The sequence below is a fragment of the Abramis brama genome (assembly GCF_963993115.1).
Source record: "Abramis brama genome assembly, chromosome: 14".
NCBI classification, from domain to species: Eukaryota; Metazoa; Chordata; class Actinopteri; order Cypriniformes; family Leuciscidae; genus Abramis; species Abramis brama.
Window position 1 is genome coordinate 18776716 of NC_139976.1, and position 26936 is coordinate 18803651.

The 26936-nt window shown below is 35.5% G+C and overlaps 2 protein-coding genes across 3 annotated transcripts in view; both read right to left on the reverse strand.

The window, feature by feature from the left end:
• Window positions 1-6516: 6516 nt before the first annotated feature.
• foxl3 (forkhead box L3) lies at window positions 6517-8581 on the reverse strand. Its single transcript, XM_084135727.1, has 3 exons — window positions 8196-8581; window positions 7358-7526; window positions 6517-7071 (listed from the first exon to the last, which is right to left on the reverse strand). Exons 1-3 carry the CDS (start codon window positions 8303-8305, stop codon window positions 6655-6657), a joined length of 696 nt encoding a protein of 231 aa, XP_083991853.1. The 5' UTR covers window positions 8306-8581; the 3' UTR covers window positions 6517-6654.
• A 3534-nt stretch (window positions 8582-12115) lies between these two features.
• fam20cb (FAM20C golgi associated secretory pathway kinase b) overlaps window positions 12116-26936 on the reverse strand; it is a 46485-nt gene continuing 31664 nt past the window's right edge. The window contains exons 4-11 of one of the 2 annotated variants that reach the window (XR_014608968.1): window positions 23312-23404; window positions 19808-19923; window positions 18358-18538; window positions 17125-17234; window positions 16934-17015; window positions 16732-16791; window positions 13983-14470; window positions 13409-13693 (exon numbers count right to left, since the gene is read on the reverse strand). Coding sequence is in view for 1 of the 2 variants with exons in the window: in XM_084135146.1 (XP_083991272.1) it covers window positions 14212-14470; window positions 16732-16791; window positions 16934-17015; window positions 17125-17234; window positions 18358-18538; window positions 19808-19923; window positions 23312-23404 (901 nt within the window). In the remaining variant the exon portion in view is untranslated. Of the gene's footprint in view, window positions 14471-16731; window positions 16792-16933; window positions 17016-17124; window positions 17235-18357; window positions 18539-19807; window positions 19924-23311; window positions 23405-26936 lie in introns of both variants that reach the window. The other variant, XM_084135146.1, reaches the window with a different exon arrangement.

The window sequence follows — 26936 nt, forward strand, 5'->3', positions numbered from 1 at the left end:
ATTAAAAGAGGCCCCCTCTCCATTGAATAGACTGTTTCAGCGACACACGGTATGACGGTAGGCTATTTCAAAAATGCAAATCGTACGCAAAATTGAAACCGGTATAGCCTACCAGTTGAACCAGTATACCGCCCAGCACTGTAGATTTAACGCAGTATACCGCCCAGCACTATAGATTTAACGTTAAAAATGTAGTCCTGTTATCCTTTTATTTTGAACTAGCCATTTTATTAAGATTTTTAAATTGTTTTGCTAAGCTCTGAAACGTATTTAATTTTATTTTTTGAAGTTCCGGCCAATCAGAACTTCTGCTATAGCAAAAAAAATATTTTCCTCATATTTTGATGGTTTAATATTGAACTTGGGTCATTAAAAACAAAACATGACTTTTGGCCAACAAAACAAAATATTTTGAAACAAAACATGACTTTTGGCCACTATATACTGTATATATATATATTATATTAAAATATATTACAATCGAAAACATCCATTTTCAGACAGCCTAGAAAAGGCTGGAGAAGAAGGAAGAAGAGAGAACCTGTTTCAGACTACTAAAACATCTAGTTTTAATGAAAGTACCACTTTCAGCAGGAAATGATCTCAAACAGAAGTGAGTGAAGAGCAGCTCAAGATCTAAAAGGTGAGTGTCTTTATCATAACCAGACATGGGCAGTATTTCAATTAAATGTATTTTAAATACGTATTTAATTACTTTAGTGTATTTTGTAATTTGTATTTTGCAGGTGTGGAAAAAATAAAATGTAGTTTGTAACAAAATATTTTGAGGGAGTGTATTTAGAGTATTTCAAATACTTAAATACTTAAGAAAAATCACCATATGCTTATCACCATAGTAAACGATTTTGCCATATTTTCGGTCTGATGTTGGCAATGGCAATGTCCAGGTTAGATGCACGAAAATCACGTGACACCCTGTAGACCGGGCTCCCTCCAAGAAGTGAATGAGTTTTGAACACAGGAGAAGAAGTGGCGCTGCTCCTCTTAAAAACGGCATTAAAGGGTTAGTTCACCCAAAAATTAAAATTCTGTCAGTAATTACTCACCCTCATGTTGTTCCAACCCCGTAAGACCTTCGTTCATCTTCGGAACACAAATTAAGATATTTTTGATTAAATCTGAGAGCTGGATCACTCCTCCATAGGCTTCTAAGACATTATAACTTGCTGGCCCAAAAAATGTATTAAAGACATCGTTAATATAGTCCAAGTGACTACAGTGGCTAAATCTTAAGTTTATCAAGCGACGAGAATACTTTTTGTGCGCAAAAAACAAAAAAAATAACGACTTTATTCCACTTTTCATTTCCTTCTCTCTGGGCCTCGAGTTTTTTCACTTAGTATAACTGCGCAGCGCGTCTGTGTTGCACGTCACACGTAGGCTCACTATTGGCCGACGCTGGTCATGTGTGTGATGCGTGTGACGTGCAACACAGATGCACTGCGCTAAAACACTACGTGAACTAACTCGAGGCCCAGAGAGAAGGAAATGAATAGTGGAATAAAGTCATTTTTTTTGCGCACAAAAAGTATTCTCGTCGCTTTATAAACTTAAGATTGAGCCACTGTAGTCACTTGGACTATATTAACGATGTCTTTAAAGGTGAACTAAGTAACTTTTTTATCTTAACCGAACAGCTTCGGAGTCATTGGAATGGTTATATGACTGTTTTCGGGTTGAATGGTGGTCTTCTCGCACCCCCCGAGCGCCTGTGAGACGAAAAACCACCCTTGCAACTTTGGGCCGCCGGCTGCAGCATCAGGAAGTATCGCGTGATATCAGGTCTTGCGATGTAACAAACTGCTTTACGGCACTGCACACATATACTATCTAAACATTTATATGCTAGCCTTCTGTGTATCATACATACCTCAGTGGACATGGCTCCGTGCGTTCGCCGGGTTCTTTGAAAACAAATGCACATGACCAGCGGGAGAAGATGGGACGAGCCAACGAATTTTGACGACAGTGTTGTCAAATATCTATTCCGAAGCTGTAGGGGGAGCTCTATAGAGAAACCCGCGAGCAAAATGCGAGAAAACAGCGAAGAAATCGGCAAAGCTGCATAATGCAGCTTTAATACATTTTCTGGGCCAGCAAGTTATAATGCCTTATGCCTATGGAGGAGTGATCCAGCTCTCAGATTTCATGAAAAATATCTTAATTTGTGTTCCGAAGATGAACGAAGGTCTTACGGGGTTGGAACAACATGAGGGTGAGTAATTACTGACAGAATTTTCATTTTTGGGTGAACTAACCCTTTAAGATTATTGTGGGAGTATTTTTGTATTTTCAAAATACTAATTACTTGTATTTTATTTAAATACATTTTTCACATCAGTATTTTGTATTTTATTTTGTTACATTTCATGAGCCAGTATTTGTAGTTTGTAACAAAATAGTTTTTGATGTATTTGTGCCCACCTCTGATCATAACCACCTTATTTCATGAGTATTAATTACGTGACTGCCAGTGAAGGGGTTACGTTGTTTCTCGTAAACCCTTGAAGACAAGAATCCTCTGTGCATGTGGACAAATTTGACAACAATTTAGAGGAAATGATGCAAGCACCAATGAGAATCAGGCTCGCGTGGCACATTCCTGACTAAGGGTTAAAATGACTCAGAAAGACTGTAGTAGTAAACACTTACAACAAGTGCATGAACACTTTCATCTAGGGCAATAGAAATTAATTATTTCCTGATCAAAGCGCAACGGCCCATTAACGTGTTTTGAGCTTTTTGAGCTCTGTAATTAATGTGATAACCTCAATGCCTCAAATGACTAAGTATTGCATAGAAAACATGGCTTTGATAATCATGGCTTTGTATTGATATGACGACTGTACATTTTTATGACATGGCCTGTTCAGTTTATGCTCTCCTGTGAATTTTTAGGTATTTAGAGATGATGTTGATTACCACAAAATATTTTGATCGCTACATTTGCAAACATGATAATATACAGTATATGAAAAAAAACTGGTGTCAGTCCAAAACATACAGTAGCAAACCTCATAACCCGTAGTTATTTAAAGAGCTCTCTTTAGCTTCCAGGTTATTCAGAAGCATATGTGCACATCCAGATTGGGAGTTATTCAATGAACTAAAAATCACACCTTAAGGAAGTCATGATTGTTAATCAGGGACTTATTATTGCATTATAAGTATTTCTTAAAGGTTTCATCGCTATCTTGTTTTTGTAATAATTTCCTGGCCAAAATCCAATTTTAAAACAGGGGAAAAGGCAATGAAAGCTAAACATTTTGAGCAAATTAGCTGTTTATGTTTATTATATGGGTGCTATTATCGTTGCACATCACTGATTTCCCAATTTCCTCGTTCAGTGCTGTTTACCTAGCCCTAAGCCTTTCATTTCACCTCGCTGACAATGCTTCAGTATAACGCAATAAATATATGCACAAAAAGAGGGTTTATTTACAAATATAAGAGGGAAAGATACAATTTTTTATCTCGAGATCTGTACAACAACAGACAAGGCAAGTGAACAACACCGTCACAATATTCCAGAGACACATTAATCTATGAAGTGTAAACTGGTTTTAATTAAAAAGCAAAGCAAAAATGAGCGTTTACTCCTTAAACTAACATTAATCCGTACGCCAGGGCAGGGTAAAGGAATGCAGCCAGAGCTTTGAGGGTTTTTTTGGGAGGGAGGAGGGAGGGAGGGAGGGGGGGTATCTTGGGCCTTTTAAGATCAAGCCTTGAAGCACTTTATGCTAAGTTAATTTACCCAAATATATCCACACCAGAGCACACAACATCAACAATGCTGTTAATAGAAACCTGCTGATCCATAACACTTTTAGAGTTAGATGTTCACTGGGGGGCAGTGCAATATTTACCTTAATATCAGTGATCGATCAGAGGATTTGCAAGCCGGCATAAGGCGTTTAATTATAATTGCATCAGGATAGGTGTTGTAGTGGCAGCAGGATTTGAATAAGGTCACATCTCTGGCTAACCTTGCAAGTGTAATGCTATATTAAATGCCACTCATGTTAAGTGTGTTGAAACCTTTCTGATGCAGTCACTCCGTAATATAAAGGTTAAATTGAAAAATGTCCCCTCCTGAGCACAATGCAAGCCATGATTGATACACCTTAGAAGGAAAATAAATGTTAACAGGCTTCCCGTTCTAAACTCCCAGCTTTATGAGTGATATGTATTCTAATAGAGTGTTTGGATCGCATTAGTCGGATTTCATATAAATGGAAAAGGTCAGTCAGAGAGATTAGGGAGATTTGGAGAAGGTTAGACTGCACTTGTCTGACAGTTTGCTAATATTCAGTTATGTCTATTCAAATATGCCAAATGCATTTCTATACCATTAAGGAACATTTTCATGGCATGTGAAATGGACTTTCTACAGGCCTACATATACATATACATACATATACATACATATGAAGAGTTCAGATGAAAAAGCTCAAAGTGCCATCTGAAATTTTCTTCTAGAATGATCATTTTTATCAAGTTCGTATATTTAACTTCAGTAATTTCACTTAAATGACAATTCATAGGTCATTTTCATTGCCATTTAAGTGAAATTACTGAACTTAAATATACGAACTTGATAAAAACTCTTCATACATTATATATATATATATATATATATATATATATATATATATATATATATATATATATATATATATATATATATAAAATAGAAATGTGTGTATATATAATATATATAGGACATAAAAGGAATCACTGTTATTAAAGCTGGCTGGGATGTAGAGTTATTTATTTATAACCTGTTTTTGTTTAATCTTAATTATAATAGTTAACAATTTTTTTAAACTATTTTAATGTCAGAATAACTGTTTGTTAGGAGATTACAACATGTACAGTATAGAATATTTTCTCAAATCTTAAATAATAAATGTTGGTGACTGGAAGAAATGAGGCCTTATATTCAATAATTACTGCTTTATTGCCTTATTGGCATTTAAACAATATTTCATAGATCTCAGCATTGCTCCTATAAACCTACTAATTTAGCAGATGCTATGGTATATAATATACTGTGTATATGTGTATATATATATATATATATATATATATATAAAAGCAGGTTTGATTTGAACTAAAAGCGAATGACCAAACCAAACTATTATGTGATATTGCAATTGAATCAGCCAAACAATAAGGACTGAGAATAGTGTAGCACATCTCACTTTTTTCCTTTGAAAAACTCTCCTTCGTATATCATCTTTGTACAAAGTTTAAAGATGCTTTAAAATAAACAGAGATTACCAAATAAAACATTAAAAGCAAAATAACACCCCGGGGAGGGCTTTAGATATGGAGGGCTCTGGTTTTGCCCAGGGGAGCATATTCTCAGTCTATCAGTGATTGATACGGATCACAGACTGTCAAGGGCCAATGATACACATTATAAACAACATATGTAAACAATAGAGTCGTTCAGCAGTTGTGCAGTGAGCAGGGAATGCTGATTACACTAACCTCACGTTAGTGCATTTGTTTGCAAACACTTCACTAACAGCAAACCCTTGTCCTCAACACCAACACACCTCAGGTGAGCATGAGATTTGCAATTAATATTTGTAATTTGTACTAATTGTGAGTTATGTATTGGTAACACTTTACAGTAAGGTCGCATCAGTTAACGTTAGTTAACGCATTAATGAACAATCCATTTGTTACAGCATTTATTCATCTTTAACGTCAGTTAATAAAAATACAACTGTGATTGTTCAGGTCCATTAAATAATGTTTTTTGTTTTTAGTAATGCGGTAACACTTTAGGTTACACTTTATTTTAAGGTGTCCTTGTTACAGTATAATTATACATTTAAGTACTGAGTAATATTAATTAACAACATGAACTATATATATATAGGGTTAGAGATACAGTAAGTACATGTAATGTTTAACGACTGTAAAATAGTGTTACTACACTTTATTTTAGTGTCCTGGTATGTAACTATATGTAACTATAAATTAGGCATAATCACATGCAACACACTCTAAACCAAATCCTAACCCACAGTAAGTAACATTTCTCATACTTAAATGTATAATTACTGTAACAAGGACACCTTAAAAGAAAGTGTAACCAATAATGCATTAGTAAATGTTAAAATTAACATTAACTGTGATTAATGAATGCTTTAGAAGTATTTTCCATGTTATTAAAACATTTTATGTTAACTTATGTTAACAAATGGAACCTTAGTGTAAAGTGTTACTTGTTTGACATGAACAGTCTAATTGATTGATTTCATCAAAATCAACTGTCTATGCTTTCAAAAATTCATGGCGATATTCGAAGTGACCTTTTCAAAGTAAGCATACTGTGTGTATGTGTGTGTATATATATATATATATATATATATATACTCAAACTCCTATTATTAATCATTAAATAATTATATATTCATAAGTTACATTCTTATTTAACAGCTGTTCTAACATGAGCGACAGCAGACTTACTGACGAGAGCACTAGCACACAATAAACTGCATGTGCCTATATTGACAAGCCAATTTGCATTATGGGAAGAACTTTTTGCACACTATTGAAGCTTAATTTGTCTTTTTCAGGTATTTACTGAATCTGTTCTGCCTCCTATGGTTTAGGTTACATGGTCCAGAAGTGTAGATTGAGATGTTGTGGCTCCAGGTGGTGGATCACAGCTCCAGCTATACTGTTAGGGGCTCTGAACCCTGGCAGAGGGTCCGGCGTGGACAGAATGTAGTCAATGCTGAATTTGATCTCAGGCTCAGGTTTGCTGAGGGGTGGGTTGTTTTGGGCCGGTCTGTGACTGGTGTTCACGGGGCAGAACGAATCTGATTCTGTGGATCTTACTGCGACGCCCTGATGAGTGTCCGTGGCAACAAAGGTTTCGGCTGGCTCCTTCAGGCCCATTTTTAAGTTGCGTCTGCGGCGCCGGCGACGGAAGTTGCCATTTTCAAAGAGGTCCAGCATGGACTCGCAGCCCGTGGCGAACGTCCAGTAATTACCTTTTCCTTTCTCGTTACCTTCCGTACGGGGCACCTGAGGAAAACAAATAATCAGCAGCCAGTTACAGCAAAGCCCTAAAGTTAAGAAAACCATTAGTAATAATGCCCTTACAATTATAACTATGGGGTTTCTTTACTTTTTCTTAAAACGTTTGTTGATTTCAGAACTTCCAGTCATGCCTGGTTGCACAGCATAACAAAACAATCTGGTTATATTTGTATAATGAAAATTGTTCATCCACTTAGGTTTTTTTTTTTTTTTAAATCTAGGTACTTTACGTTTACATTTTAGCATACACATCCAGCCTCCATCCTCATACCTTTATGAAGCAGCTGTTTAGAGAGAGGTTATGCCGAATTGAGTTTTGCCAAGCCCTCTGGTTGGATCTGTAATAAGGAAATCTCTTCATGATGAACTCGTAGATTCCAGATAGGGTAACTTTGTTCTCTGGGCTCTGCTGTATAGCCATCGCTATTAGTGCAATGTAACTAATAGACAGACAGAAAACGCATGTTAGAGAAAATTTGTCCTTTCAAATAGGCTTGTATGCCCTAATTTAAGGGATATATGCTCGTTTGTAATCATTCACACACACCCCCACACACACAAATAATTAATAAAAAATATACTAAGAATATAATATGCTTTAAATGTTCTGAAACACTTATTAATCTTGCTAACATTGCAAAAGCTTTATTGCAAGTCTTCACTGATCTAGACAACAGCATAAACTTATTGTCATAATTTCATAAAAAAATACTGTAATTATACTTACTACATATTACATATTGTTTTCATTTTACATAGTAAATAGCTGATACATTATAACTTTTAAAATGTTTCATATTAATAATATAATATAATAAACTTTCATTCATTAGGCTACTTATAAATATATAATATTATTACCCTCTGTAATGCTCAACACCATTCGCCACATTAAGAAATAGAATTTGAAATATAAAATAATAAAACAATACAAGATAAAACAATAATTTAAAATATCATCAACAACTTTTACAACAATGTATTTAACTTAACATAAAATTATTGTAAAAGTGCTCAAATATATATTTTTACTACCTTTTATTCTATATATCATCTAACAAAAAAAATATTATTAATACTACTAATAATACTAAATAATAATGAAATACCTGTAAGCCGGACGACACACTTTCTTCTCTTCATCTGTGGCACAAGAGGGATATCCTTCTCCATCATAGTTAAAACAGTTATAAGGATATTGCGAGCTGTCAAACATCATCAGACGTCCAGGGTGGCAAGCCTTTGTGATTTATAATAATACAAAAAAGGCTCTAGCTGGCCAAGATAAATGAAGCAGCTCTCATGAGAAGTGTGTGTGTGTGTGTAGTGTAAGTGACCGGCTGCTGCTCAGATGCTCATGTAATGGGCGTACATGACTGGAACTACTGTAAACGTCTGAACCCGGGGCGTGATCAACAAACTCCAGTCACTCATTCACTCTTTGATTCTGGGTGGTCCAGTCCTACTCGGGATTGGATGTTTTGTTTTGTCGTGTTTCTTTTTATAGTCTGACCCTCTTAACTATAATTGAACGACGAATGAAACATTAACAAACATGTTTCTCGTGTCTTTAGTCTTAACTCTTTCAGGTTGTTTGTGTTCCTCTCACAAAGTTGTGGCCCCTTGAATCACATATCTCTCGGCACTAACTCTTGGCTTCTGTAGATGCAATCTATAATGCGACATAATAGCCATAAATTGTGTTTCCGTGACTAAAAAGGGGATGTGTGTTCAAAAGAACATTAAGTGGCGTATGAAGGACTGAGAAACACGAGCAAACAGCCCGCGGCGCGAGATGTCGGTGTGTGGCCTGAGATCGATCTCGCTGCCATGTTTGAACACCGCTCGGACAAAAATCGTTGTTTTGCTTTTGTTATTAGTCTACGCTTTGTTAAAAGTTGGCCGTGATTTGATATTTTAACAGGTGAGAATTAAACAGTCAATGGTTAAAGTCCAGTTGTTTTGCGTTGTAATGATCACACAGATATTCGCGCTCATGTGGCGTTTCCTGTCAGACTCTGAGTGCACAGAGAGTGCGATCTGATAACGTTCCCTGCGGAATCCCGGTCCGTTCCCATGACGCCGTTTCCTCTGCTGGACCGTCTGCGGCTGCTCTGATTACTGCAGTCCCTGTCCCCCCAGACCAGACCACTCCACAAGACCATTACTGCACCAGCACAACAACACTGTGCATCAGGGACAGGTCAGCCATTAGCCAGGGCTCGAGGCAAAACTGCCCCAGATATTTAAAATGTTTGTTGTATCAAATGTTATAGGCGTAGGCTATAATAACATTCGATATATTTCATTTACATACCTTTGGATTTTTGCCACTGAATACACTGACATGAAGCTGTAAGTATAGACTTTTAACATGTTTAGGCTTTTAAAGCCTTATTTAAACGGATAGTTCACCCCCCAACATTTATATTTGGTCATCACTTAACGTTACTCACCCTCATACGGAAGCCTTAAGAGGCCATGGATTATAATGTTTTTCTATTTTGTTTTCTCGTGATGACGACTTAAATTTCTCGAGATCTCGAGATAACAAAAGTTGTTATCTCGAGATCACGAGAAAATTAAATCGTCATCACGAGAAAACAACATAGAAATAAATATATAATCCATGGCCTCTTAGGGCTTACGTACCCTCAAGTTGTTCCAAACCTGTAGGAGTTTCTATTTTCTAACACACACACACAAAAATATTTTAAAGGATGTTTAAACTTAACCAGACAGTTGACGGCACCCATTAACTCCCATAGTAGGCCTATATATATATATATATATATACAGTGCAATGCATAAGTGAATACACCCATGCTAAAGTTGACTAAAAAGAGGAATAAAAAATCATATTTTGGAAATTGAACTTAATGCCTTAATTTAAAAAATTAGGAAAAATCCAACCTTTAAGGACACCAATTTTCTTTGTGAATGAATAATGTATCGTAAATAAATAAATGTTCTTCCTTAAAATACATGGTGCATAAGTGAGTACACCCCTATGTTAAATTCCCATAGAGGCAGGCAGATTTTTATTTTTAAGTATTTTTTTTATATTTTTTTTTAGGATACTATGCATCCTGATAAAGTTCCCTTGGCCTTTGGAATAAAATCATGCCAATCTCTAGGTATGGTGAATGCTATGTGATGATGTGGGGCTATTTTAATTCCAAAGGCCAAGGGAACTTTATCAGGATGCATAGTATCCTAAAAAAAAATAAAAAAAAATACTTAAAAATAAAAATCTGCCTGCCTCTATGGGAATTTAACATAGGGGTGTACTCACTTATGCACCATGTATTTTAAGGAAGAACATTTATTTATTTACAATACATTATTCATTCACAAAGAAAATTGGTGTCCTTAAAGGTTGGATTTTTCCTAATTTTTTAAATTAAGGCATTAAGTTCAATTTCCAAAATATGATTTTTTATTCCTCTTTTTAGTCAACTTTAGCATGGGTGTATTCACTTATGCATTGCACTGTATATATATATATATTAAACATAATATTTTATAACATTTTTTTTTTTTTTTTTTGGTAGCCTACTATAGAAGTAAATGGCTACAGTCAACTGTTTGATTACAAACATTCTTCAAAATATCTTATTTTGTGTCCAATAGAAAAAAGAAACTCATACAGGTATTAAACAACTTGAGGGTTAGTAAATAATGACAACATTTTTGGGTGAACTAACACTTTAAATGACAAAATCTACATGAAATACATTTATGTAAATGTATTTATTGCATTACTGTATATCATTATCAGCTCCTTTTTAGCTCCTTTTAAAGTTTATTCTATAATTAAGTCATACTTGTTATGAATAAAAATGTATTTGTATTTGAAAGAATACCTTGATGTTTCCTTAATATTCTTTAATATTCTTTGACATGTGTAGAGGTTTTCAACCTTTACAGATAGGAACCTCTTAGACACAGCAAACTCATTGATCTCCAAGATAATAAAGCAAATTCCTGTGCTCAGTAACACTTCATAAAATACTTTAAAACATTATTAACATCTGCAGTGCTTACATTAATGTACCTATATCTAATGATTTCTGAAGCTCTATTTTAAGTCCCATTTAACTGATCATGTTAAAGTGGAACAGTGGGCTTCAGCTTTTAAAATTGTTCAGACGGATCATTAATTAATACCATTATTAGCTAATGTATAACCATGTCATGTTAACAGCCCATTAATTGTCTAATCACTTTAATTATTACCGATTTTTTACATAGGCCTCTAACTGGTCATTTATGGTCAGTAGATGATTGATCAGTTGGACTTATTTCAACAAATTTCTATATTTGATTGCTATTAGAACAAACATTTGCTCTAAAGCTGATTTTGTAGCTATTAAATTGAAGCAGTTGTTTTCTGAAAATATTTTTAGTGATAAAGATAACACAGTAACACTTTGTTTTACAGTGTTCTTATTACATATGTTACATGAAGTAACTGTAGTACTAAATTATGCATAATTACATTCAATTAACCCTAAATCAAACCCCATTCATAACCCTAACCATATAGTAAGAACATGTAGTTAATTCATATTACTCAGTCCATATATAATTACACTGTAAAACGGACACCTTAAAATGAAGTGTAACCGATAACACTTTACAATAAGGTTTCATTAGTTAACATGAACTAACAATGAACAATACTTATACAGCATTTATTAATCTAATGTTAATCTCAACATTTACTAGCCTAATACATTTTTATGATCAATGGTTTATCTGTTAAACATTGTTTAATGCACTGTGAACTAACATAAACATGAACATTTTTATAAACTTACATTAACAATGGTTAATAAATGCTGTAAGAACAAAGTGTTCATTGTTAATTCATGTTAGTTAATGCATTAACTAATAAGCGTTACCTAATGATACGTCACATTCTTTATGAAAAAAAGTGCAAAGCAATCCGTATTTAAAAGTCTATGATTACTACACTGGAATTATTATATAGGTTATATTAAAAAAGATTATCTGTATTCCATCATTTGCTTAATCTCTGTTTATTGTACCATAACCAATGGACAAACTGAAACAAAAGGTCCCGTTAAAGAGACAAAATATGACAGCAACAGCAAAACATACTGTAATCCTTTGAAACTGTGAAAATACTAACTGTAGGTATGAAGAAAACAACAAATCATATGAAATTGCAATGTAGCCATAATATAATAAACCACATTTATTCTGCTGATTACTCTCACATCTCCACAACCGAGTATTCAAGTATTTCTCTAATTGCACAGGCACTGGATTCACACGGTATTTACAGAACGTTTTCAGCAGTGTTAGTAGAAATGTGTTTTGTAGCACAACAAAGGCTGTAGAGAGCTGGACATAAACACCCACATCCTTCCCACCCTGAACTAAAAAGACAACCAATGTTACAATGTACATGCATGTCTATACATACGCTGCAGCATATCATATACAAAATTATACTAAGAAAAAAGCTCAATCAGCAAAACTAACATGACCTCTGTGCTACTGCCGACGACTAAACCGAGTGGCATTCATGCATGTTAACTCTCATGTACTGTTTCTTTAAGAGCTGTGTCAATGGGGGGAAAACGAACTGAAGATTTAAAAAAAATGTTTTTTTTTTTTTTTTAGCATGGTCAAAAAGTCAGAGGACTAAAAAGATGTGTATATCATCCATTAGATCTCAAGAACATCATTCACATAATTTCACATTGTTTTCACAATTTTTGTTTAATAGCATGACAATTCTAGTCATTAATCTGACATTATCTAATCAGCATCCTTGTGCAATTTAAGGGCTCCATTTACAGGTCACATGTGGGTGAAAATGCAGCAGTCACTGACAATGTTGATTATTGATATTTGAATGTTGAATTTTTGACATCGCCTTCAATTTGACTGAAAACAGATCTTGATGTGCAGGTAGAGCAGGCAAAGCCAGAATGATGCGAGTTGTTAAATGTTAAGGACATTTCTCTGAAATGCAGTAAACCATCAACTTTTTTCAAACATATACTGCACATTGTTACTTATCTACTCGCTATAGCACAAATACTGCAACTGGTTTAATGTACCAGATAAATTTACCTCTTTGATTTCATGAAACAGAATGTATGAGTGGCATGCTTAAAGAACAATAAATATGAAACTCAATAAATAATCTCTGATCAGCTATAACATTACATGACAGACGGGACAGTTTTGGGAGGAAATTAATATTTCACTCAAAGCTTTTTGTCCGAAATAAGGTCATGAAAAATACGTTGCTATATGAATGCACAGTCCCTCTTATTCCTCCTTGTATGGAGAGAGTATGAAGTATTTTATTTGAAAGTCCACATATATTCAGACAGATGCACATGTCATGTACAGCGGCGAAAGAGTTTGTGAAGCTGTAGTTTGAACCTTCTTTAGCTGCAAATACTTCAGCCAAACTTTAAAATAAAATAAAAAATAGTCGATATATCTCTAAAGTTCAAATACTTTCCCAAAGGGACAGCAAATACTGGTTAAATGATGTTCTGCAAAGACATGGAAATATAATCGTTATTGTTATGTATTTAGATCCGTTATAACAGTGGTTCTCAACTGGTTTTGCTTTACATCTCATATTATAAGTTATTCACTATAAAAAAATAAAACCAAAAATATCCTTTTTACACTGAAAATTATTATTAGGCCTAATAAGAACTGCATAAACCCAATAGTATGCCACATTTTTAACCTGATATAGGCTGAATAGGAAAAATGGCCATTTAAAACGTATGTTTTATTTTTAGAAAGTACATAAATAATAATTATACGTCATCAGAACAAGTCTGACCCCATTTTAGGTGACGCTTCACCAGTTGAGAACCACTGTTTTATAACACCGGCTGTTAACATGTGAAGATCATCTTACATTTTGGATCAAATAAATGCTGGACTGCTTTCTCTGTCTACGGTGTGTCCTTATTTGAACACATGGTCCATTGGTTGAGGAATGAGTCTTTGGAATTCACTGAATTCAGAAAAGTCATCTCTTGCAAGACGTTCATGGTCTATAGAGCTGTGGCGGGACTTCAAAGGACCCGCGGGGAGCATGTGATCAGTCTGTGCCCACTACCTCTGTGGGACCGTGCCCGTGTTCAAGCCCTCTGTGCCCAGGTCGTCCTCTACTACGTTACTGTAGCCCTCCTTCTCAATGCAGTCGGTAAGTACTTGAAGCACCAGGCGTAGCCGACGGTCCATGGCCTCCAAATGAGGTTTAATGAGGATGGGCGTCAGCGTGTCCGCCTGTAGACTTTCCTCCATCAGAACACTCAGTCTGAACTCCTCCTTAGCCAACAGCTGAAGCCGTAAATGAGTGGACTTCTTCATCCTGAGTCAAACAGATCAGACATAATCACTAACCAACAACTACAAAGTAATCAGGACATTCTTTGTGGATTTCAAAATTAGGACTAATCAAATATTTTTTATTTCAATGAATCACATTCAGTTCATAAATAACTATTTCAAAACATGATTAAATAAGTAAGGGATAATCCATGGCTAACTGTGCATTAAGCAGAAAAATTGTTTAATGCACAGTTAGCCGTGGATTATTCCACTTATACCATGGTCACTTGACAGCATTGACAAGTTAAGTGTTATTGATGTTTGCAGAACAATATTTGACCGGAAGGCTAAAATAGGCCGTTATTTTCTTTAGTCACAGTTCTAGGGGTTCTTTCGTCAGTTACGGTACTAGCATCCTGCCCGCTTTAAATCAGATATAAGATAGTATAAGATAGTGTATATATATATGTATGTATCTATATATCTATATATATCTCTCTATATATATATATATATATAAGATAGTATAATAATAACATGATATAAGTAGTGTGGAAAGATTACATTTATTTGAATGAATTATAGCATTTATTTATATGTATATATATATATATACAGTGCAATGCATAAGTTAATACACCCATGCTAAAGTTGACTAAAAAGAGGAATAAAAAATCATATTTTGGAAATTGAACTTAATGCCTTAATTTAAAAAATTAGGAAAAATCCAACCTTTTAGGACACCAATTTTCTTTGTGAATGAATAATGTATCGTAAATAAATAAATGTTCTTCCTTAAAATACATGGTGCATAACTGTGTACACCCCTATGTTAAATTCCCATAGAGGCAGGCAGATTTTTATTTTTAAGTATTTTTTTTTTTTTGATTAATTTTTAGGATACTATGCATCCTGATAAAGTTCCCTTGGCCTTTGGAATTAAAATAGCCGCACATCATCACATAGCCTTCACCATACCTAGAGATTGGCATGGGGTACTTTCCATAAGATCATCTCTCAATGCAAATCAAACTAGCTTTTAGGCTAACTGAAATAAAACCATGCCAATCTCTAGGTATGGTGAAGGCTATGTGATGATGTGGGGCTATTTTAATTCCAAAGGCCAAGGGAACTTTATCAGGATGCATAGTATCCTAAAAATTAATTTAAAAAAAATACTTAAAAATAAAAATCTGCCTGCCTCTATGGGAATTTAACATAGGGGTGTACTCACTTATGCACCATGTATTTTAAGGAAGAACATTTATTTATTTACGATACATTATTCATTCACAAAGAAAATTGGTGTCCTAAAAGGTTGGATTTTTCCTAATTTTTTAAATTAAGGCATTAAGTTCAATTTCCAAAATATGATTTTTTATTCCTCTTTTTAGTCAACTTTAGCATGGGTGTATTAACTTATGCATTGCACTGTATATATATATATTTTTTATTATTATTTTTTTTAATGTTTTTTATTTATAAATAAATGCTATAATTCATTCAAATAAATGTGAATGAATTATATATATAAAGAGAGAGAGAGATGCGTGTGTGAATTACCTGTGTCTGTAGCGTCTCTCTCTCTACTAACGGTGAAGCTGAGTTTAATTACTTCAAAAACAGTTGCAGAGAAATATCATGTAGCGATTAAGTGAAGCTATTTTATTTCTAAAAGTGGCAGCGTTGAGAAGTTTCTGTGCTCCTGAATGTTTCTGTGTGTGCTCCATCTCTCATCTCTGACTGTGTGCGAGTGTACTGTACTGTAAAATGCACACCTTCCAGCCAATTAGAATCAAAGTATTTAGACAGACCATGATATATAATAATATAACTTTTCCTACACTTTGTGTATTTAATCTTATTCTTTTCATTCATGTTTGTGCAAATAACATTGTTTCAATTTAACATTTGATATTTGTTGAGCTTTTAATGAAGTTCCAAACGCAGGTTCGGGAGGAGCCATATCATTCAGTCCTGTCGATCATCATTACGAGCATATCTTGCTGCCCCAGCGACAAGTCTTCCAGCATCCCTCCACCTCCCCATCTCCTCTATTTCTCTCATTCTCCCATTATGTAGTCCCGTTATAGGGGGTTTAGCTCAGAGCTCGGAGCTTCGGAACTATTAATGGGCAGGCGAACTAGTGAATCGATAATTAATTTCTACCATACAAAGTGAAATGGCTTTTGTTAAACGCCACAATCACATTTACACGTTAAGTTTGACAGCCTTGATCTAAACAACTTTTGGAGATTCTTGCAGTGATATGACAAATACTGAATAATAAATCATACTGACCTGCAGCACTGACTCAAAGGCACCAGTATGGAGAGCTCATCATGAGAATGTTTCCCAAAGCTGAAGATTAAGAGACAAATCAGAAATGACATTTGTATGACAATGCTTCAGAAAACACACACACAGCGCATTAATAGTAATGAATTTAAGAAGCTTTTTTCATTGACAGTTAAAAAAAAAAAGAGAGAGAATAATGTCTTACCCTCTTCCATTATCAAGGTGAATAATGAAAGTTTCATTTCCAAATTTTTCAAAAGTCTCATAATGATGACGATCCATGTTTCCTTTGAAGACATATAAATATTAACATTTATTATATAAATACTTTGACTGAATTTCAGCTTTAGTTTTGCGTTCAGGTACAAATGATGCACTTCTGTGAGATCGTCTTACCCATGAGGAAATCAAAAATGGTCATGTCCATGATGTCCAGCAGGCGTGTGCCGCTGTCATAGGGTGGCGTCTGCTTCACCTCTTCACAATAATCCGGATCCACCTCCCACCTACAAACACACACACCTCATTAATGTCACGCTAACACACACACTGTACAAATAAAAACATGCTGAAGCTCAATGTAATGAGACACTGTAGGGCTATCATGATAATCTGAGGAGAAACTGGACGATTAGAAGTGAGCAACTACACTACTATTAATGAGTTTTATAATGAATATGTCCTACATTTTGCCATCATTTCATCATTTGTCAATCATTTCAGCACTGTTCCAATGAAAGTGTTTCATGTGATGATAGCTGATCTTAAAAGGGATAGCTCACCCAAAAATTACTCACCCTCAAGCCATCCAAGGTGTATATGACATTCTTCTTTCAGACGAACAAAATCAGATATTTTAAAAAATATCCTGGTTCTTCCAAGCTTTATAATGGGAGTGAATGGGGGGAATTGAAGATTTTGAAGCCCGAAAAAATGCATCCACGTTCGTCATTGCGTCATACGTCAGGTCAGGGGTTAGTCTTTCCCTGCATACGGCCGTCTGCCGGCTAGTTATAGCATTTTTTATTAAAAGTTTTAAATATGACACACACTATGCAAAAACCTATCGCTTCTCATCAGAAGGCCTTTATTAACACCCTGGAGCCGTATGGATTACTTTTTATGATGGATGGATGCATTTTTAGGGCTTCAAAATCTCGTCCCCCATTCACTCCCATTATAAAGCTTGGAAGAGCCAGGATATTTTAAAATATAACTCCGATTGTGTTCGTCTAAAAGAATAATGTCATATACACCTTGGATGGCTTGAGGGTGAGTAAATCATGGGCTAATTTTCATTTTTTGGGTGAACTATCCCTTTAAGGGTGCTTTCACGCTAGCACTTTTGGTGCTCACTCGGGTTCGATTGACGTCAGAGTTCGTGTTGGTTTGGATGATGTGAACGCTGTTTTCTCCTTCTCCTGCATCGTCATCACTAAGAGACAGGGTTAAACAGCTGCTGCCTTGATGATGCAAACGCGCCATCGTTTGGACCCAAATAATGGAGGGGGGAGCAATCGAACTCGGGCAATCGGACCAAGTGTGAAAACGCCCTAACAGTAATATGCAAATATATGAACGTTTCTTGGGATGCATTTCTCTAAATTAGGTGTGCTGTGTATTCCTCACTCTGCTTTCTTGCGTTTGTGATAGGATCGTCTCCAGGGGTTTCTCCAGGTCCTGCGCTTGGCCAAGGCCAGGTCGGGCAGAAAAGCTGCTAAAGAGCCCTCGATCTGGTCAGGCTTCCCGCACAGAGCATGCTCAGTGGAGCAGTAGTACGAACATTCACCGTAGAAACAGATGTTATTGGCTGCAGGGATGATAGAGCGTGATAAAAAAACAGACAGACAGTTCAATACATTTATAATGATGATTTTAATGTCAACATTAAATCCAAATGCATGTTCCTGGCATTATTAAGCCCAAATTCCAGAAATTAAATCAGTATGACCAGACCAAAAATATATATTTAGCTCAGTATAGCTGTTTATTTACTCTGTATTTGTATATTGTTTCATATAGATGAAAATGAGTAATTATCATGCATCCTCCTTAAACATTTAGTGAAAAAATGTGCCTAGATTACTATGAATTTTATGAAAATTTAATGTGTTGTTTAAGTCTATTTTACAACACTAGCTGTTTGGATCCATGTAGTTTAAGGGCAAATAAATATTGAGATCAAACAGTTTTTGTTGAATATTTGGTTTCACTTGGAAAACTATCACATTATTGTATTGGTAGTAAATAGCATTTCACATTGACTTTAAATTATGATTTTTGTAGCATCAAATAATTAGTTAATTAAAAACTATTGTCATGACGTTAATATACACTACAGTTTGCGGAAAGATTTTGTTTTGTAAAAGAACTTAAGGAATTAATACTTTTATTCAACAATGATGCATTTAATGACAGTAAAAACATTTATAATGTTACAAAAGATTTCTATTTCGAATGAATGCTGTTCTTTTAAACTTTGTATTCATCAAAGAATGTTGAAAAAATGTGTCACATTTACCACAAAAATATCAAGCAGAAAAACTGTTTCAAACATTGATAAGAAGAAATGTTTCCTGAGCATCAAATCAGCAAATCAGAATGATTTGTGAAGGATCATGTGACACTGAAGACTGGAGTAATGGCTGCTGAAAAATACAGCTTTGCCATCATAAAAAAAAAACATTTTTAAATAGAAAAGTTATTTTTTAATTGTAATAATAGGCCTATTTCACAATAAAGGTAGTGTACATATTTTAATTGCAGCCTATCAAGGGGATTATTTGGCATAAATCTGAAGTTGGTGTCAAATGAGTTCTCACTTGACAATTAATTGACCAACAGCGCCATCTACTGGTTACCTACAGTAGTAGAAGTAGTAGAAAATCGCAGAATCCTCTGATTAGATAATAAAGATAAGCACAAAAGAGGTCAGAAAAAGCATAGTTTGAATTGGTGATAAGAAATTATCTTGCCTCAGAAAGGGCTATTTGGGCCAAAACTATTGATTTTGATAAGTCCCCTTTAGTCAGTAAATTGATAATAAGTGATGAGAGAGTGACTGCTGGATGTTGAGTACCTGGCGAAATGAAAAAGGTTCTCCACAGTTTTTTGTCACGGGTCACATCTCTGATCTCTTTGGTCATATTCACCAGTCGCCCAGTCACCGGCGGCACTCTGCGGAAATCCAGGATCCTGATCATCAATCAAATGAGACATAAGTTAGTTTTTACATGAATACCACATACGGATTGAAGCCCAATAAAAAAATGTTGCAGCCCAAAAAGTTATGTACAGATTTGCTCAAATAAATTAAAACACTCAAACCAAATTCATAGAGAATTGTGGGAAGAAACTATGGGAGGTAAAACTGGTAATGACTTTCACCAGTAGAGGGCGCTCAAAGTACACTACATAAAATACACTTCACAGATTGTGAATAATAAATCACTAGCCTGTCAAGGGATGAAACATTTGTTTCCTATCAAAACCCTTTTACTTACTGTATATTTCATATTTCATACTGAGGAAATAACACATTTTTGCAGAATTTACTGTATCTTTTGACGGAACTGACCTTGCACGAAGCTGAATTTATTGCTGAATGTAACATAAATGTGTGGGCTTTCTTCCTGGTTATTTGTGAGCGTGGTCTGCTCATCCATGTTTTAAAACATGTTCACCCTGCGTGCAAGTGTAGACTCTCTGCTGACAGGGCAACTCGGAAAAAAAAACCCACCCTGAAAACAACTAATGGACGGGGCCGAAGGGATAAAAGCACTTGAAGCTACTAATTGCCCAGTCATGCTGACAGAGATGACAGAGAGAGTTTGTGTGCGGGAGCGCTTTCACTGTCCGACGCATAACTCAGTGGGAACTGTGGGGCAAATGAAAAGTCGTCCTTTCAAACCTCTCTTCTCCCTCAATCCCGTCTTCCTCCCCAAAGCCACGCTACAATAAGCGTTTCCCATCAGCTAAAATCCGATAATTAATGGTACGTTGTCAGATTTAGCCGTGGTGGGCTTGCGAGGGCAGAGAGGCCCACTGGGTGATGGCGCTTTAAAATAGAAATAACAACCTGCACTTTTGTCTAACCCAGATGAACTTTATTTAGAAAAGCTGGTGTTTTTTTCATGTTCTTGGTTTGCGCTTTCTACCCACACACATGCCTGTGTGTTCTGACTAGATTTTACTCCCGGCCAGATGTGCAGAAGCGAGGCGGACCAGGCCGGTCTGGGCCTGCTGAATGATTATATTGTGCCCAAGACTCATGCTGGGTTCAGTCTGACTCACGCTCGCACTGCCGGAGAGGAGGATCCAGTGCCGGCTAGAGAACAGCACAGGACAACACACCAATCATGTGAGGGACCTTCAGATTTATATGGCTGGGCCTCCTCTCCCAAGAAACTATAAGTAGACATTACACTCCAAAAATCATCTTCTTAATGGGTATTTGTTTTCTAGCTAAAATAAGCATTCTTAAAAATAATTAAATAATAAAGATAAATAATATTCAAACTAAATAATACTGGTAAATATGTGAGAAGTAAAATAGTTATTTTGTTATTATTACTAACATCTATACTAACATCTAACATCTTATACTATTCTTAATTTTTATTTCTTATCTTATTTGAGAAAAAATACAGTAAAACAATAATATTGAGAAATATTATCACAATTTAAAATAACTGTTTTCTTTGTTATATAATATACCAATATAATATATTTTAAAATGTATTATTTATTTGTATTAAAATGTGTTCCTCTGATGGAAAAGCTTAACTTTCATACATATGGATCACAAAACCAGTAACAAGTCGTACGGGTATATTTGTGGCAATGGCCAACAATACATTGTATGGGTCAAAATTATCGATTTTTCTTTTATGCCAAAAATCATTAGGATATTAAGTAAAGATCATGTTCCATGAAGATATTTTGTAAATTGCCTACCGTAAATATATAAAACATTTATTTTTATGAGTGAATGCAGCAAAATCGCGAGCATAAATGGACAACTTTAAAGGCGATTTTCTCAATGTTGCGATTTTTTTGCACCCTCAGATTCCAGATTTGCAAATAGTTGTATCTCGACCAAATATTATCCTATCCTAACAAATACATACATCAATGGAAAGCTTATTTATCAGCTTTTAGATGATGTATAGATCTCAATTTAAAAAAAAAATTACCCATGTGACTGGTTTTGTGGTCCAGGGTCACATTTATTAGTGCTGTACATTTATACACACAGACACTATAATATAATATATATGCACATATTTTATATAAACAAAAATTTTAATCGATTAATCGATTTAACAGCACTAATAAATATAGCATTCAGCATTCATTAGAAAGTTCAAAAGTAACATTATAAATCTATTTACTGTCACTTTTGATCAAATTCAGAATCAGAATGTGTGTTTTATTCTGCAGGTGTGCAAAAACACGCAAGAAATTTGGTCTGGTTTCCAGAATACTTACTTACATACAAATATACACAAGAGAATAGAGAGAAAGAATTAAATAAGCAGAATTAAATCAAAACTTAAAGTAATATACATTAAAAAAAGTATGTACATCTATATGGAGTTGATGGAATGTACTTAAAAGTTCACATTAAGTATTCTATATACGTAATATATTGTATAAAATAATGTATTTACATGCACTCCTGGTTATAAACATCATAAGGATATTGTTCTAAAAAAACAGCTAGACAACAGTAGTGGGAGTGCATCCTTGCTGAATCCTTGCTTAAAGTATTTATTTATTTTAAAATAATTCATACCCCAATCTTTTGAACTGTATATTATATTATATTATATTATATTATATTATATTATATTATATTATACTTTTTTTCTCAAATGTTTTTTGTCCATTGGGTCTCCTCTTCGACAGGGCCGGGACAATGTTTCCGGATGTTCACACCCATCACAATGATGAGGAGAACACGAGATGAGAATGGAAATTAACTATAATGGGAATAAATCCCAGAGTCTCAGATCACAATCGAGGAAAATCTGACTCATATAGCAAACAACCAATAAACTCGGCTGCAATGAGCTGACAATGACAGATGTACATGGGTTATTGCGGCTGACACAAATTAAAGCCTCTCAATCACTAACTGACATTCATCAGAAGGGTAATCACCAATAAGCAGACATTGTTGGATGGAGCTCGATCGGTGATCAGATACTGACGGATGTGTTTGCGTTCATTCAGAGTGAGTCATTATATTCTCCCTGCATTTGGTGTTTATAAGTGTTAAACTGCAGGTTTCAGACTGCTTACTGCCCCGAGATATGCTCACACACTGTACTTTCACACATACATACAAACACAAGTTCAAACGTGCTGAAAACATGCAGGACACCACAAGCGTTATACATTCACACGCACACAAAACATTCTTGTGCAAACAAACGCGGCCCCACAGGTTCATATACACAAGCAGGCAACATACTTAGAAGTAGCATGTGGTGCATGTATCCATACACATATATTCAGAGGAAGACAAACATCCCACACACTCTATTCATGCCAGAGGCTGACATTTATGACGCTTTACCTGTCCAGATGATATGCTGCGATCTCGGCATTGTGCCTCTCGAAATCTGAGAAGTAGAAGAAGTCTGGGGGTGTCTCCTGCTCCCGTGTCTGCCTGCAAGGCAAAGGTTAATCTGCTGTGAGCCCCTTTCATCAACAAACCCATAATCACAGCCCTAGCCCTTGAAACTAAAGCCACCCCGTCAACAAAACTTTAAGAGACGCCCCTCCATTATTTCTGGATTGATGTCTGGAAGGAAATGTCTTTTCTTAAGCATCTTTTGCAGCGGTTTTTGTGTGAGCATATCAGTGAACACCCCTGACCACTCGGTGAGTTTCACGTCTTTGTAAACGAAAGTTTAATGCGTTTTAGGAAGGATTGTTCATATGCACCTATGCAACCATTGTGGAGGTGGGGGGGAAAGCGAAAGAAACCGAAAATTCTCAGGCCAGCAGCATTTGTCCAAATTTCAATCTTAACCATTGTATTTCATCAGAAACAATCTGAAAACAGGGCTTTAAGTGTAAAATACCGAACTTGTCCTTTAAAACAGAGTTTTTCCTTTGAGTTTTCCACGTACAGACATTACATTGTACATGTACACGTACATTGTCAAAACGATTCCCATTCACACGGATCCACAAAAACGACTTACTGAACGCGTAATACGCATGTGCATGGCGGCATCGTCGGAGACCGTTTTCAAAAACTTGCACTTTAAAACCCGTTTTCAAAAGTTTGCGTTTTCAGGCACCCAAAACGTCGTTGTCGTGTAAACGAACGGCCAAAACGCATACAAAGTTTTACGGTTTTAGTTGAAAACGGTGTCGTGTAAACATCCCCTTATTTCCTCTGGAAAGAGTATGTTTGGATGGGACATTTCAAATGGCTTGTCCTTTTTTTAAATAATAGTGATCAAAGGGCCATGATCTGCTAGCTATAGTTGCTATTGTTAGAATTTGCAGGACGTTTTAGGGGGAGGGACATTTTTGTCTAAGAGAGCATTTCATTGGACAGAAATCTGTGTAGTGCAGGATGAGTCATCAATCATTTCCCAGTCAGTTTTCCCATTAATGTTATATTTCTAAAGACTAATTTTGTTAGCGTATAGGAGTACACTATCATACTGATGGCTCTTAAGCTAACTGACATGGACTTAAAGCCACAGAACTTCCATTTTGATTTCATTGAAACATCCAAAATGATGATATTGTACATGAGCAGTTAATAACAGGCCAAACAATATGAAAACAATATCATTTAATCAATACTTGTAGGTCATTGGAGGACATATCAAGTTCCAGGCAAACATTTCTCCACAGACAAGAGCCAGAGAAACTATTTTTAACCCGGGCCGACTTCATAAGGTCCCGCTGAAATGTTTTCAGCAGACTCCATTTCAAACATACTTGAGATTTCTCTCTTTGCTCTTCCCTTCTCTCTCTCTCTCTGAATGCTGTCCGAATGTCAGAACAATTAAATCCAGCTGGGTTTCTCGCCTTTCGTAACAGCCTTAATCATGTAAGGACGGTTCAAAACAACGACTTCTCTGGGAACTGAATCTTGTCACATCCCAACATCTTTGTGGCAAACCGAAGGCAAGGTAGCTGGCGGGAGGAGTGCCAGCTCTGTAATAGAAACAGATCCTTATCTTGGCGAAATCAGGCATTCAGTATCGTCCTCAGCTGGCGGCAGTCGTTCAAGGCGCAGCTGTGAGACTGACACGCTCACCGATCGTTAAATAACACAGCATGGGACCTGCCAAACGAGAGTCTCCAACTTCACATTCTTCTGCAGTTCGCTCCTCAGAGCCCCGGATAATATCGCTCCACTCGCCAACTGTGAACCTCTTTTCAGGCATGAAGAGAATTAAAATGGATTTGTGTTTCTGCCGGAAGAAACAGGCCTACTTCTGCAACAAACCCAGAAGTGTCCTGGTGATGAACCCATTGGACGCTTGCCCTCAGACGCTCAGATGTTTAATTGGCAGAGAAGTGTGTATGTGTTTTTTTGTGTGTGGAAAGCAAACACCCCTAAAGGACTTTTCACTCTCACAATTTTTTTTTTCTTCATTTGTCCACTAGCAACGTCTGACAGTCTATTTACGTTTAAAAACATATTAAATATTTATTTATACACATGAAATGGTGTAACAAAATTGACTAGAAATGATGCACAGTATAAATCTCAATAAAATATCTCATAGGAGATATTTATTCACACACAAGCTCTTCGCCAACACCACTGTCTCTTTGAAATACTGGGTCATTTAAAAAAATGTACTTTTAAGATTTAAAAAAATAGACTACTGTACAAAAGTTAGATTTTTTCAAAGAAATTAACACTATTATTCATAATGCATTAAACTGATTAAAAGTGAAAGACATTTATAATGTTGCAAAAGATTTCTACTTTAATTAAAAGCTGTTCTTTTGAACTTAATATTCAGCAAAGAATCCTAAAAATACTGTATCATGGTTTCAGCACAACTGTTTTCAGAATTTATAATAATATTAAGAAATATTAAGAAATGTTTCTCGAGCACCAAATTAGTATGATTTCTGAAGGATCATGTGACACTAAAGACAGAAATGATTTGCATCACAGAAATAAATTACATTTTAAAATATCAAAATAGAAAACACATTTTAAATGATTATATTACACAATATTATTGTTTTTACTATATTTTTGATCAAATAAATGCAGCCAATTTCAATCTTACCTTACTTATGAACGATAGTGTATCTCTATACATTTATACAACATTTTTAAAGAACCAAAAAACAAAGAAAGAAAAAACACCTTCCAAAACACAAAGCAAAGCTGTTTTAATAAAAATCATAATTGGACATAAAAGTCTCTGAAGGAAACACCTGTTCACTTGTGTGACAGTGTACCACAATTCCACTTGCTTCAGCTCATAATTTCAGGACTTTGGGAACCGCATCAGGCCTGTTTTCACAGCTATTATGATAGCTCACTGTCTAATGCACTGTAAAGTAATATTAAGTCTCTAAGCACTTATTGAGCACCACTGTGCCCAAGGACTTGACCCAGCTGAGGCCTCCGCTGCGGTGACAGCACTTAGCATCTGCACACATCTGCCTCTATTCTGTATATGCTATTCATCAAATAGGATTCCATCAAGGTAAAATTAGTGATTAACATCAACTCCATAACACAAATGGTCCCAACAGGAAAAAAAAAAATAATAATAATAATACACAGGCTTTTTAAAAGCTCATAGACCGCAGCTGATGGCAAAACCCTCTGAGGAGTGTTCTGTGGGTGGAGAACTCGAAACTCCCTCCACTCACGCTGGCACTCCAGACAACCTTGTTAAGCTGGAGCTTGAGAGCTCTCATTTATTCCCGTAAAACCCCAGAGAGACATGAGGAAAACAACATTCGACTGGCTGCTGGACCAGAAAATTATAACAAAAGAAACCAGACACAGGCCAGCCTGTCAAAGGGTCAAAACAATCCCTCCGAAGAATTCTGTAAAGCTTAGTTTCCTACATTCGACATTAACTACACCTCGGAGAGAGGAAAAAAAAAAAATCCCTCTTTAAAGACAATTTAAAGACAACTATATAAAAATATAGACCATAGCGTTTAGAGTAACAACAGTTTCTAATGGATTT

Coding starts and splice junctions, on each gene's coding strand:
- foxl3 (XM_084135727.1), bottom strand. CDS start 8,305: ATGATGTTTGACAGCTCGCAATATCCTTATAACTGTTTTAACTATGAT. Junction 7,527..8,195: donor GTGTGTCGTCCGGCTTACAG/GTATTTCATTAT, acceptor TCTGTCTATTAG/TTACATTGCACTAATAGCGA. Junction 7,072..7,357: donor TAAACAGCTGCTTCATAAAG/GTATGAGGATGG, acceptor TGTTTTCCTCAG/GTGCCCCGTACGGAAGGTAA.